Genomic DNA, 15,681 nt, shown 5'->3' on the forward strand with positions numbered 1-15,681 from the left:
CCCCTCCCCCCGCAGGCAGGACAAGCGAGCAGGGAATTGACCGTGCTCTCGCTTGCTTATTCCTAGCACTCTCCCCTAGCTTTCTGAGATGTGATGTAGAGGCACAGGGACGGTAAACATCAAAAAGAAAGCTTGCTATCTGAATCTCTCATCTCCAATTACAATAATGAATTAATTATACAGGTTTAAAATAGACTACCACGTATCAAACCCCCTGGAGAACCATTATTGAATTCATATTCTTAGTAAAGTATTGTTGAGCAGAGAGGGCAATCATTTCAGTGAAATTCACTGACTACAAATGGGCAGTAAATGAGGTTAGAACAAATTACATTAAATGACAGTGTTTCCATACTGCTGAGTAGCCTTGCTTCAAGAACCTGTAAATCCTAAGTTCCTTAGCAAGGAAATAACGGAGTATATCTCAGTAACTTGGAATGAACCAGGGTACCATAAATATGGCATAAATAACATAATAATATTGTACCTGGATTATACACAAATTAATAAATCCAAATAAGATGTCAAAGTTCAAGTTAAAGAAATTGTTCCGCTCCCTTCAATGACAGGCAAGGATGTTCTGGTTTTAATCCGAACAATCAATCACTAACGAGCTCTATGGATTTTTTCAAATTAATTTATAAAAGCACAACCATTACCGTTCAAGGCTCGTGGATTGTTTTGGGCGTGGGGAAAAGGTTATTGATTCATGCTGGGTGAAAACTTTCTGAGTTTGTGTTTCAGTCATAAATAATCCTTCACACGCGCCAGATCCCGGCCTTTCTGGGGTGCAACAGACCTCACTGGTTTGTAATGCCATATCAAAGAGTGTATTTTACCTGTCTAAAGAAAGTAGCATGGAAAGGAAAGGGAAAAGGAGCTGGCATTGGCTGTCACATTGACTTTCATCACTTTACAACCCTCTCTATACATTTCTGAGACTAACACAAAATGCTCAATACAATTTACCAAAGATGATGTAATATGTTTAACCCTAAGAAAGTCTCAAAGGCAGGAATGACAAAACTGCTTCTGGAACTAGGCTACACATATACATTCCCTCATGAAGGCCTATTCTGACTGGGTGGTTTGAGAAATTGGAGTCTGTTCCACCTCAGGTGATACTTCGCAAAAGCCAGGAGCACTTTGCTCTCTCCCACAGGTAATTTCTTTCTGTAATGATTTATTTCTGAAGGGTCCAAACTGCACTGCAGTTATCACTTTAAAATATATATTGCAAATCAAAATGCAAATTAGTTGCAATGGGAACATTCATGGTCCCATGGGAACTATGAATACTCACAGCCTTATTACTGTGTGGACTTTAAGTTCTAAAAGAATATGAATGATGGTGGTATAATAAAAAGCAACCATATCACAACCCAATAAAAAAAAAAATACCCAAATAATTTTGATTACATACTTCCACTGCTATCTACCATTAGTTTTTGGGGACTTCTAAGTTACAAAAAAAAAAAAAAAACCACCAAACAAACAAACAAAAACCCAAACAAAAACCCAAAACAAATCCACAAAGTAATCCAAAACTCTACAGTCACACAAAGTACTGTATTAATAACTAGCTGAGATTTTACAGGAAAGTAAAAATAACATGCATAATACAATAACATCAAAAATGTAAAATAATTTCTCTTAACTGAACAGTAAAAAAAGGGGGCTATTGACTGATTCAATTGTGATGGGGAAAAAAAATCAGCCTGTTTATTACAATACTTTTAAAATCTTTGCTGCACAACCTTAATTAAAAGAGTGAAACAATGGTAAATAATTTCACAGAAGCACTTCAATGTATACCTGCTCTGAAAACCAACTTCCACCATAATTATAATAAATTTATTCATTCCTTTGATATTATAAATTCACAAGTGAAGACTCAATACTATAATTACCAGATAAGGGTTTAAAAAAAAAAAAAGGGGGGGGGGGGGGGGATGACCAAATGTAAGGGGGGGAAAGTGTCACAATTTCAACAGGAAAAAAAGCCAAATGAAAGCAAAGACCATTTCAAGATACCTGTAATACAAACACTGATTTAAATCTTGGGCTGGATAACCATATACAACCCCCTGCCCAAAGAAGTACTGAAAACGATTAACAAATTTCTCATGTATGAAACAGGAGGAAAAGGGTGGGAAAGGAGACTATGCAATCCTTTATTTCAAGAAAAAAAACTCATAAATCAAGGAAACCCTTGTGGGTCTGCCCATTCCCATACGCACAACTAACAGGCTGCTTCTGTCAGCTCATCTGATGGGAGCCAGGCCACGAACCGTGCTGGCAGAGTGCAGGAAAAGGAGTCAAGATAAATACAGGCTCCCAGCTACCATGCTGCTGTAGAAGCTTCGCCCGGCTTTGAAGATAAATAGAATCAAAGTAACCACCAGAAGAACACCAGGCTGATTATACTATTCCTTCTCTGGTATATCTATACCTATATTTATTCTTCAATCTACCCGGAAATGCTTCTGAAATTTTAATTGAAGAGCTACAGAAACAACACTGCAAATGTAGGTCTAGCTTGCTCTAGGTAACTAAGGCACTTTAAATAATAAAAACACAGTTTAAGGATTCTATGCACAAGGTTTTAAACACTGTCCTTAAACCAGCAACATACCTAACTAGAATGTGCAGTAAATTATATTTAATTCAGTGACGTCACACATACTTAACCTTTTGCCTGTTCCTTTTTTGTTCTTTATCTGGGTCAGAGTGAGTGAAAACTACCAGGGTCATGCCCACTCTGCCTGTGGCGTTTTAAAAATGATACCACTATTTTTTTCTAGTGTAATATCAAGTAAACCAACATATAACCGGAAACATCTCTACTTGCACTGCTTCCAATTGGAATGCTTTTTAATTACAAAGCAAACTAAGTCTAGCAACTTCAGGGAGGATCTACTTGAAGCTACTTCCCAAGGAAAAGTACATTTCTGACTGGACAGGAGCCCCATAACCTAGAGACTTCTGCGTGGTGAATAAGCCACTACAATTATTAAAACTTGTTTTAAGGTTTCTGATTCCAGCTAGATCTTTCTGGGGGGAAAAAAAATTAGTTCAGGCAATAAAATCCTATTTTGCTATTTTTCTTGAGTTACTACTGCCAGAATCTGCTTAAATCAGTTCTCCAAGTCTCCCACTACACAAATACCCAAAGTAGTCTTAAACTATTTATAGTTCAGAGATGTAATCTTTGAACAATATCTCACTGGCATTACATCAAGAGCCACGTATCACTACATAAAAGGCAGCATTATCAGAGACAACTCAAGATTTCTCAGCAATTTTAACCAAATTCAGCCGGATAGCAGCAGCAGACCGGTTCTTCCAGGTACCATCTTCACTGGGAATTTAAATGCACCAAGACACAACAGCCTTGGCAATAGGTAGCCCAGGCACTTTGCCTCTGTGCTTACCCCCAACGTACGCCTTTATCTGCTGCTGCCAGGGCAGAAGGTATGCACTACTCAGACAACACAATACCACTGCCTGCAGGAGGGCGAAGGCAAGGGAGGAGCCACTGCTCTAGCAGCCTGCAGCCCCACCACAGCTCTCCTTCCTTCCAGAATTGAGGGGCCGTGGCCAGAAGACAGTACAGAGTGGGCTGTGCATGCAAGAACTGACGTTATGGCTATCCATTACTGGCCAACGGAGCTTTCTGGATCTCAGTTCTTTGAGGGATGGAACAAAATCCTCCTCCTAACCAGTCCCTCACCCTGGGGAAATACCTGCTTTGCCTGTGTCAAAAGTTGGCCCTGAACATTGCTCTTTTTCCACTGCTCATTGCGCAACTGCATCTCACCACTCAATACCAAAATGCCCCTCTTCCAAAAACATAGCGACTCCACCCCACTGGCTAGCCATCCAAAAACATAGTGATTCCACCCCACTTGCCAGTCATCACTTTAGCACAATTTAAGGACCACATGGAGGGACACATGAGCTCAACAATTAAGTGAGGAAACACGGTATACATTCAGAACAAATTGTGAGACACGGGAGAGAATTTTATAAGCTTTTTATATGATCATTTCTGCCACTGTACTAGGCCTCTTCCGGTGCAGATTTGGATGACCTTGCCTCAGAGGAAGCTTTGTTAGGTACTGTAATCATGAATACAGTATCTGCACTGTCACTGTATCGTAGGTCTCCACTGTGCTAAATGCTGTTCTGCAAGAGTATAAACAGCTTGAGAACGTGTGTTTATTTTGGACTTCTGGTAATCTTTGAAACACTTTTATACTCAAATTTATGTAACTGTATCAATGCTCTAAGAATAGAGAAAAACAGCAGTTATTTTTAGAAACTGCCTAGGAGGATCCTTCACATCAAAACAATTTATTCATTCCCAGGACTAGATACCAGGCACCAGGTGACATTATAGAATAAAACTGTTATTTTAGGACCGTCTGATCTTTTATTTATTTGAAAAGGCATAAAGAGGAGGCCTTTGCAGAAAAATAAAAATGAGGTAGAGGAATTAGTGAGTCACAACAGAGATGCAACTTCTCAGTGTTCCTTTGCACTGCCCATTCTGCAGAGCTGAGCTGAGCTGCTCTTCAGGCTTATGCTGGAACAAAACAAATCAAGCACAACCACGATAAACTATCACCAGACTATTTCAAAAGGCAATGAAAGGATAATATAGAATTATTATACTCCAAATATATCATACTTTACCATGCCTTATGTGCAAAAGTTACAAAAGTAAAATTAAAATGAAAGATAAAATAATTCATCTTACAATTTCCTATCTGCCAAAATTACCCATATCTTACCAAAATTACCCATAATTCTACCAGCAGTTAAATACCACCCATCAAAATAAGGTATGCATACATACTGAAAACTGAAAGGAGACACAAATTATCCTTTTAGATATTATTTTGAATAGGCAAGAGTCCTAATTAGAGAGAAAAATATAGAGGATTTAAGCAATTATTAAATTTATTAATAATTTAAGAGGAGAAAGCGTGGGGCACGGAGCGATTATACCTAACTCCATAAAATTAAAAGTAATCATAGATTATGTTCTGGGTTTACCAGTAAAAATCATTTAAAAAATTTCAGAAAACAATAGAACAACTTCAGAAAAGGAGAATATGAAAAAAATTAAACTTGTTTTTATTCTGTTTGTTTATTAAAGAAAGCTCCTGAACAACAAGAAAATTTCAGAAGATCAAATCTGGTTTTTATGAAGCGCTGAGAAGCAGTGTTTCTCAGTATTCCTATCAGAAAATATAAAGACAAAGACATAGGTACTATTTTGTTGTCTACTAGCTCTGCTTCTTTTGGGGTACTAGACGGATAGGGGAAAAGGTAGACACTGCAGAAAGAAGGATAACGATCTGGTCTGTTTACAGCACTGGTCTGCATCTTAAGAAATGAACCCTATTCTTCCCCTGTTACAGGACACAAAGGTGCATCATGTGAACGCACAAGCAGATCAAATGAATTTTTTCTTAACTTGCAACTTCGCGCTCCTTTATTGTGCTTTATATATAATGTTACTCCTGTTGTAGAGAGACAGATTTTTAGTGTGTTCTTAAGCATTAAAGTTCATTACTGAGGTGCTTGATCATCCTATAAATCTGCAATTACACTGCAACTACAATTTTTAAAAGGAATTTTGCAGGATTTAAACTGAAATAAGAGAAAACACTATAGGATCCTATTTATTTATCATCTTATCTTTTAATCACTTTCAGGGTGAGGATAGTAATAGCAGCAATGAACTCCCAGCTGTAATGGATATATTACATAGTAACTAAAATTAAAAAAAGAACCGATCACATTTTAAGTCTCTGTGTTTTGAAATATCGTCTGTGTTCAAGAACTATTCCCTTGTCTAAAAATAAGAAATAGCCAGGAAGGGCTGGTCAGCAGCTGTACAGAGAAAACTCTGAAATTCTTCTCATTAATATTTAAAATTTCATAGAGGATTTTTGCTGTATTTTATGAGATCTTCCAGTGTCTTGTTATCTTTACAAATAAGAATAAATTAGAATAAAAAATACATTTCTATTTGCAAACCAAGAAAACTCATTTGGAAATGAATGAATAGCACTTGCTTTGTCACGGAAATGAAGCTACCCAATTTGCTGCATTAACTATTCCAAAATCAACATTATCATTTAGCAATCTTCAGGTTGAAGGTAGGGATAAATCATATGACACTGCCCTACTAAAAAGAAGCTTAGGGTGTATTTTATTAGAGCAAATAAACAGGACTTTGATTCACCCATGTAATCACTCCACTGAGACATGCCACTTTCACTGCCAGTATTCTCACCGTTTGGATTTATTAGTTAACCGAGAGACACACATACTGAGCTGTCACCACTTCTCTACTTCCATTCTAGGATTCCTTTAGTCAACAAAATAACCACACATTAAGTTCTAGACTACCGTGACAAGTACACCTGAGATCAATACCCAGATTAGTAGCCTTGAAGGACTGGGCAGTAATCTTAACATGCCCTGTCCTGAGAAATTTTTTGTGATTACAGAAAAAAACAGCAGTAAAGAAGCCAACACATTTCATTCACATAAACATTCATAGCGTTTAAGTCAGTAAAGACAGCAATAAGTTATCAAAAATCACTATTGCTTTTACACCTGGTAAGTGAAATCAGACTTGAACAATACTGAAAAGAAAATGCAAGAGGCTCATGTCCAAAGTTCATCTCAACAATATTTCGTCTTACGAGTAACACATCTCATCACAATATCCTTCAAAAATCTGTACTATCACTGACACTTAATATTGATTCAGCAACGTTCGTTATTATTCTATTATAAGCTGGAAACCTACCTTCTTTGTTCTTCTCCGTGTTCACCCGAAGGGACTGTCAAACATTCGTCCATGTGACCATGCAATAACCTCAGAACATCCCCTCCTATCAGATATCCTTGAATAAAGGGAGAAAATCAAGTGCATTTGTCTGAATGCAGCAACACGTAAAACTATACTTCCAACTGTAATAAATGCTATCAGTTTTATTTCATTTTTTTCTGTTGGTATTTTATGTTACTTAAAAAAGAGAGTCAGAAGAAGGGGAAGATAGCTCGCACCCTGGGGAGCCATCTGAACATTTCCAAGTGAGAAAAGCTCTAAGCCAGCAAATAGAAAAGGGTGGATCAGGAGAAAGAGAGACACAGACAGGGGATTATACAGAGTTAGTGCAACTCAGAAAAAGACTGATCCAATGGAAACAAGGAAGCAAGTATTTCCCTCCCAGATTACAACAGATAAAGTGGGAGACTCTTCTCTTCCATTTTACCTACTCACTTTTGGCTTTGATTGAAGTTAAGGATTCCAGTTTACATACTAACAATACAAAAATTGATTTATTTAATTAGTTAACTTTAAAATCCTTTTTGGTGTCTTTGGAAGTTTTCTGCGAGAGAAACTTTTGGGAAGATCCACTCAAAGCTCTGCTTGACGTAAGATTCCCAACCTACAATCATGATTTATTTGGACTCCGAAGGGAAACTCCTATACTGGCTATACTACCACTGCACATGCAGATTCAAAGTCAAACACTTGTGTTCACAAGCTAAAGCATATAACATACACGTAGCATCACAATATTTGAAGACCTAGGACATTGCAGCCGGAAGCTGAAAATAAGGCCGTAATTCTAATCAGTAAAGATATTAACAAAATAGATGCTTTTTCATCAGTCTTTTTGCATCAGAGATGTGACATTAAAAAGAAATATAATTTTATGTTATCCTACAAGTATCGTATTATAATCTAGTAACTGAAGAACACTAAGACTTAGTAGATTTTAAGCGCAATTCAAGGGTATTTTTTTCAGCCTGACAAGTTAAACAAGTGTTAACATTTGTTTCCTAAACTCATCTTCCCTTCTTGCTAGAACTGGTTAATATCAAAATCTGCATTTGAGCAGGATGTGGGAACATAATGCCTTGGGTTTAGTATTATAACAAAAAGACTTTTAAAAAAAAGAATTGGAATAATATTTTGAATCTATGTCTATATTAACAAGTAATCCTGTGCCTTACATGTACATTACATGTACAGGGAAATGGTGTTGAAGACCCAACAGTCACACTGTACACATTTCACAGGTTTATTTTGAAGCTACAGGAAATCTTCTGCCTGAATATATATCAAGGAATATTTCAGGATATATTTTTTTAAACCTTTGAAATCAATACCAAATTAGTATTTATGTGGGAAATTTTAGCATTGAATTTTTAAATTCTTGATTTTGACACAGAGGGGTATGTCCAGGTAACAGTAGTTATATATATTCATTTTTATATGGACCTGTGTCAATATAATTCCGGAGATGTTCTGCCCTGAGTAGTTTTTGGGGTTTTTTTGTTTTGTTTTTAAAGTGCCCCCCATCCGCGTCACAGTACAGAATTAGCAGAATTACTTGAGCTGACTCTAAAGCGCTGTTTTGACTTAAACAATAAACTGACTTCTGCATAAGCCAGTTCTGCAGAAATGCATGTAAAAAGAAATCATTTTCTTTTAACGACCTCCCTCCAGTATCCTAGCTCATTCTACGGACTATTTATCCATTATTTTCACTTCAAAGTAATTTCATTTAACTAAAGTGTTTTACTTATTAATCTATTTTTAATGGGAAGTTTTGATTAAGAGAAGGTGTTGTAGTGTAGTTATTCCTATACGCTAACGTTTTGTTCATGAAGATGACAAAGCATTTTGCAGATACTAACAAAATTAGCTTTGTTTTCCTCTTCCCCCTTTTTGAGGTAATTTTCTCCAGTCTGGCTACAGTTTTACTGAGGTATATAGAGGAAGGTCTTACACACTAAGTGTCAGATTCACTCTCCTTTCATAACAAGACAACTTTGATTACAGGAGCATTTGCCGGTTTTGCTAGAATAAGGCCTTTGCTCTAATTCTTTCTGACAGCAGCCAGCTGATCTTCTCTAGAAAAGGTACTGCTTAACAAAGATAATGTCTATACCTGAGAAAAGTGAAAATGGAAAGGCGTAGCAACAAAGAACAAGCAAATACGCAGAGAAATGCACAGCTGCTAAAATCACATTACACCATTTTCACATGATTTCCTGTGGGTATGGGTGCATAACATGTCACTATACTCTATCACTGTGGACTTCTGCTTCCCAAACAGCCAGGCAGGTCTCACTAGTGAGGTTCACCAACCAGAGAGATGTGGCACAGCACAAATCTGGGTCTCAGCTAATAAACTGTACTGGGATTATTAACATGAATGCCACGCCAGAGCTGCCAGCAGTGGGAGGACAAGGAGAACGGAGTTTATAGGAAGAGGCAACAGGTTGGAGAGGGGAAGGTTTTTCTCCTCTCATCAACAGAAGGGTTTTCTCCATAAAGTTTACGACATTGTTAAGCAGTGCACTAGCATTTTTTTTAATAACAGACTGCAATAGAAACCATGTCAGACAATCTGAATATGCAGAATGATTCTCATAGTCTAAAAACACAGCGAGTATGTAGAAAGGAGGTGTTGGCAACGCTGTCCCTGAAAGCTGAATAAGCAAACCTGCAAGAGCATTCAACAACCATGTTTTAAAATATGCCAGATAAAAAGAACTGATGTGAAATTTCAGTGTATTGCCTTTTCAAAAAATAGTACCCAAAAATCCCAGGGAGTATGAAAGAAAGGACCTGCAGCTTTAACCTTCTTATGGTTCTATTACAAAATCTACTGAAAACAGTGATTCTGTAGGAAACTAGAAATGATTAGTCTTTATGTCCTGACAAACTTTTCTGAAAAGATGACTTTTTTTCTTCTCTGTGGAACCAGCACGGCATAAATTCAGAGATCCTTGTCTTTCATGTCAGAAGTAGCATTAAAAAAAACCCTTCCTAATTTCTAAATAAAATAAACAAAATTTGAAAGTTGTTCTAGCCTGTAAAAACCTTTCCCCTCCTTTTGTTTTTCTCCCCAACCATATGCTCCCGACAAAACCATTCCCACTCTTTACTCCTTGGCTTTCACATCCTGCTTCCAGTCCTCTTGCACAACATTTTTTACTCAGTCTCAGGAACATGTAACTGCATACATCAGAATAATCTGAGATGATTTAAAACAGGACCAAAAGCCATTTAAAAAAAATGTTATGAACATTATCATACCTTTAGCAAAATGAGATTTGAATGAGCTGTTCAGTATTTAGAAGAAAAATATGTAGAAAATCATCAGCATAATCCCTTTCAGCATAATTTTCCCTCTCTCTTTTCAGAACATTTATATATTCATTTACTGGATTGAATGTTTACATAAGAGAAACCCACTCCCATACTTCAGCCACACTTGGCAGAATAATTTGATTCTTCAGGTATTTCATTTACAATCAGTCTTTCAATAAAGTTACATCCACCTTACCTTGGGCAACTTCACTTCCTGAACTGATTGGTGCTACACTCCAGAGCGTCTGCTGGAAGGCTGCATCAACATGTAAGCTACCATTGCCGTAAGAGAGATGCTAAAACCAGGAAAGAGAAAGGCTTTTATTTGGGAGTAATTAAAAATCTCATTACAGTATACAATAATAATATCAAACATTCTCTTGGTTCTTTCGTACATAAATTGTTCATATTGACTGTATGAGTAAACACAAAATCAGACCTGGGTACTCTTCAAGGGACATTAGAAATAAAGCTAGAATAATAACAGCATATTTGTCTCAAAGAGACATACTTAAATGGCACAGAATGGTCACCTGTTTGGGGTCTTACACCATAGCAAACACTCTGAAGAACTATTAAATGCTGCGGGGGTCTTTCTTACACTGGTGTTCTTCCTTCTCTACGCAATGGGATTTTCTACAAAGTTTCAATACTGGGATGGGACGTTAATCTGTATTTCAGGTGTAACTCACCACTTAATTATTTCTTGTGGGCCACTGACTTCCCAAAACTGCCATCAGATCAAAGAAATCAAGTAATTGACTTTGTAAGGCATGTAAGGGAGTTCCCAAAATATATTCTTGCACAAAGTTCTCATGATCCAAGCAAATCTGAAACTATCTTTCCCTGAGAGGCTCACTTCCTGCCTAAGCGTTCAATGGGTGCTCTTCTTTTACTGACTTATTGCCTATCTTCTGCCAAAGTGGCAGGTCTTTCCGATGAGTGCCACAGATGCTCTCTCTTCTCAGAATTCTTCGTGTGTGTCTGTGTGTGTGGACGCACACATGTGTTTTCCAACTAGTTCAGTGACATTATTGTCTCAGAAATTCTAATCTCAAGGTATATTATATATCACATCCATGCAAAAGCCTTTGTCCCACACCATCAGCCAGTTCCACTGATACACTGTTAAGTGCCAATCAACATAAGATTATACAATTATAAGGTTATAGAACCAAGCGTTCTATAAATAAGCAGCTGCTCTGAAGTATACTGCTTATCCTAGCAGGTAATAGCTTTTCGAGTGCAGTAACATTTAGACACTTTTATAAAAACTTTATTGTAAACTACCGGACAGTAACTGCATTTACACAGTAGTACTGGTCTCTGTTTCTGTATGTTGTGACCAACATTAACACCTTTTGGGTAAAATTATTAACCGTACAGAGGACAAAAATGGCAATGGACGTCAGAAGGGGCTAGATTCCCAATGACATGTGCAGTCCTTCTGTCTTCCTGACTGCACATCTTCTAGCTGTAGAGCGGTACAAGAAATGGCACATCAGCTCATTTAGATGGCTCCCATAACAGCTAGTGACATACAAAGTAAGAGATCTCACAAAAGCCATTTTTTCCCACTGCACCAGCGTCATTCAGCACACGTAACAGAGGAACAAACCACCACTTCACCTCTTACTTTCCCCTTACTGCAATCACATAACTTAGTCAATGGCAGACCAGGCTGAGGGATTACAGTCCCCAGCACAACTCCAGGCCCATTCCTGCCCTCTTGGCCTTAATTAAATTGTTAGGTTTTCTCTGAGATCACTACACAGATTGCAGTTAGGGACAATGAGCAATTCAACCAGCACAACAAAGCAGGAATATTACTTTTTGTGGAAAACACATCATTCAGGGTCGGCAAAAGAGGAAGAGGATAACTCCTCTGCCATTTAGATCTGCCATCACCAGAGCACTTCTTGTAACTGTGTGCTTTGTACAAGTTAATGAACTTATTTTCACACACAATGGTATCAGCTGAATTAGCGTTCCATTTTATAGACAGGACACTGAACAAAAATACATCACTGACATCTCTCTTTGGAGCACCTGTTATTTTTATCCATTCATTTGACTCCAGTTGCAGCTCTGATTATAACCCAGATGTCTCAAGCTGAGTCATCAGAGAATTACATCTTTAAAAAGTATGGTTTAAATGACCTAGTACACACATGACCACCAAAGCAGAGAAATAGAGAGTATATCTCTGCAAATCTCTTCTTTCCTTCAGTTCCCTAGATTGCTTGCTGCATCCTTCAATTTACAACTCTAGGCAGGGGTCTTGGCAACTACAATTCCATATGCTATGGTGTTCATCCCCTGGACACCATCCATAGCAAACAGTAAAATGAAGGTTTGACCACGTAGAGGAGGAAGCCTGTCAATGGATATTCAAGGATTCAAGTATATCAAATGAATAGAGGGAAAAAAACCAACAGATCAGAGATGCCAGTCTTAAACCTGGCATTGCCTAACTTTTCAGTGCTATACTTTACAATCTCAAGGTTGTTTTAAAGCAACCTGCTGCCTGTTTGTAACTTATTTGGAGCTTATCTGCTTGGTTTGGTACTTTCAGCACAATAAAACTATCAAAATGAAACACAGATTCCACAACACAATGTCCAGGATGTGGACATGACACTCACACTGATGTTGAGCAGCCTCTGTACCTACTACACAGATCTTTGCTAGCTGGCATAACAGAGTATCTGGCAGAAGTAGCAGGTTGCCGTCATCGATGAGGACCACATGTGTAGCACATGCCTTTCAGGTATGCAGTAACAACATTAGCAAAGTAGAAATATGTTAGGTTCAGGAGTCCTGCTGTCTATTCTAATCCTGGTATGGGTCTTCACTGTTACAGGCAGGTCCTTCAGCTTTCTGCCTCACCCAAATAATATCTCTTCTGCACTGGTGTCCAGGCTCAATCAAAAACCTAGGTTTGTCTTCCCTACTGATAGACTAATAATCTCCTAAACCAGCATTTTACCTGCCATAGGTTTTTAATCACTTCTCAGAGTTAAATTATGGTATTTTATGAATACAGGTTAACACTATAGAGGCAGCTTCTCAAGGATAAACTGCAAGACTCAAACTTCCATGAATGCTACAGGTTTCCCGACTGAACATACCATCATGTTATAAACTCTGTACTGCTCTGCAGAAAAGCAACAAAATCACATCTCTGTTCCTAGGTCTTCAAGAAGAACACACTGTATTCAAGCTCACTGGAGAGCTTAGAAATCAGATGGTAATTTCCACAAGAACCCTTCAGCAGTGATTGCAGCAGCATAGCTGCATTTACAATAGCTCTAAATAACTAGATGATGTCTTTTAAATTTCACAGTCAGTCTGCATCAACGTTTCTGTTCTCCAAAACGTGCATGTGTGCAAAGAAAAAAACATAAAGAAAGCAAAACTTTTCCTTCAGGCTTCCTCTTGGCTAAGGTGTGTCAATACTGACATGTCATCTAGCAGTATCTACTTCTATCTGCACTTTACATTACGATGTCTCTGCTTTCAATCTCGGGCCGTTCGAAATAGCGAGCATAGCAAAAGAAAAAAAATAAAGTTTATTTTCTGCTACATTTTGAGAACTGCATACAAGGCAGGGCAATTCCCAGAATGCTTAAGTACTGCACACAGCAACAGCATCAACCACACTGCTTCAAAAGTTAGTACCAGCTGGTGCAGAGATGGAGGCTACAGGCATGATCCAGTTCAACCTATTTCTCTTTTGTACACGGAGACTCTGACAGCCCTTGCTATTTCCCCTTTCTCTCTAACTGTCTTACAATGACTGCAATGATCAGGACAGAGCAGCGGTTTCAAACCATTTAGCAGTTTCAAACCTATGACCCAAGAACCTCTGAAATGTTCCAAGTCTTGAACAGACACCATTCCCACGACAGGTACACAAGTGAGAACGCATGCATCAGAGTGAGGGGGAGCACTTAATACGTTTCTCTACTTCTACATAGTCAGAGACCAGGCAAAGCAAAACTGGAAGATGTCCATGCTAGAGATATTTCTATCTTGGGAAAGAAGTCAAAAAGTACATACCTGTATCTATCTATAACTTAAAAAAAACCAAAAACCCAAAAACCAACAACAAAAAAAATCAAACACAAAACTATACTCCCTTTTTTTTTTTTTTAATTAGGAAGGAAAAAACATTTTGCATCAAAAGAATGACAATGCAGATGCATGGCAGGAAAGCATAAGGATCCCACAGAGGGTAGATGGGGGTAGTTTGCATTCCCCCTCTTTATATTAGCTCTCCTTCTGCGCTATAACCACAAAAAGCCTGAAGCACATCAGCTACTATGCTTCCAAATGATTATCATTTAGTGTGATTAGATGCAAGAGCTTTCATTAACAAAATATTAATTTTACAGAAGCAAGTATTCAAAAACTAGGAAATGTCAAACAAAGTAGCCTATGGAAAAGAATGGCTTCTGGTGACTGCATCATATTACAGTCTTCAATGGCATGATCCTGTACAATTTTTTCTACAAGTGCTGCCTCATTGCATATACGGGATAAAGGAGTTCATTTCATGAAGAGCTGCTCAGTGCTTTGTTTTCTCCTCAATCTTCAGCCTGCAGCCTCATGCTTTTTTCAATGTAGTCAATTCTTCAAAGCTTTGAAAAGAGAATTATTAATTTTCTCATAAGCTTTTCTCTTGCTACCAACAATTACAACATTTCACAAAACACAACAAATATTAATTAATTTATTTTCTCAAAACCCCAAAGGAGTAGCATTATAGCCCATTTTCCAACGGGGAGTGGAGGTACATAGATTACACTAAGAAGTTTTCATTAATCTAGGATGCCCAAGTTGAGGTGACAAGGACCTGTTTAATTCCCACTGTAGACTGCATTATATGCAGTTTTAATGTTCAAGGCACATCTTCCATTTACCTCAGTTGCAGGTATCAAGACTGAGCAACTCTGGGACCTCAACCTCTAGCAGAAGGAGACCTCAGAGCCTCAGGAGAACTCAGGTAAAGAATATTCGTGGTAATGGATGAAGAGTTAGTGACCTCTGGAAGGCAAGCCTGGTATAAAAGATGATCTGCTCAGCAAATTCCACAGCAGAGTCTGGTACAGAATCTAATTCTCCATGAAAATAATTAACTAAGCATCGTACCACCAATCCTCCTCCTGCAATTCCCAGCTTGAAATTTCATCTTCAAAGTTGCTTCATTCCACAGCCTCTCTGCTACTCAGCCCTGACACGTCCATCAAACTTTTATCAGCACTGACATAGCGTTCCATAAAAAGCCAGTGTGACTGTGTATTTAAAAGATTTCATTAAATATATCACCGCCATAATTTTTGCATTTTCTAATGCCTGTGGTTTTTCAAAATCTAAAAAAATTATTTTTCGTGGTATAATTTATATGTAATTTTCCTATATTAAAAAAAAAAAAATGCCACCCCCCCCCCCCCCAGTTACGATAAGGGGACACCAACCGA

At 37.9% G+C, this 15,681-nt stretch overlaps 1 protein-coding gene across 1 annotated transcript in view; it reads right to left on the reverse strand.

Annotated features, from left to right (window-relative positions):
* RYR2 (ryanodine receptor 2 (cardiac)) overlaps positions 1–15,681 on the reverse strand; it is a 338,959-nt gene that overhangs the window by 249,918 nt on the left and 73,360 nt on the right. Inside the window, exons 10-11 of the mRNA XM_009329215.1 lie at positions 10,395–10,494; positions 6,833–6,929 (exon numbers count right to left, since the gene is read on the reverse strand). Coding sequence (XP_009327490.1) covers positions 6,833–6,929; positions 10,395–10,494 — 197 coding nt within the window. The remainder of the gene's footprint in view (positions 1–6,832; positions 6,930–10,394; positions 10,495–15,681) is intronic.

This window comes from Pygoscelis adeliae, unplaced genomic scaffold (assembly GCF_000699105.1).
Source record: "Pygoscelis adeliae isolate BGI_AS28 unplaced genomic scaffold, ASM69910v1 Scaffold77, whole genome shotgun sequence".
NCBI classification, from domain to species: Eukaryota; Metazoa; Chordata; class Aves; order Sphenisciformes; family Spheniscidae; genus Pygoscelis; species Pygoscelis adeliae.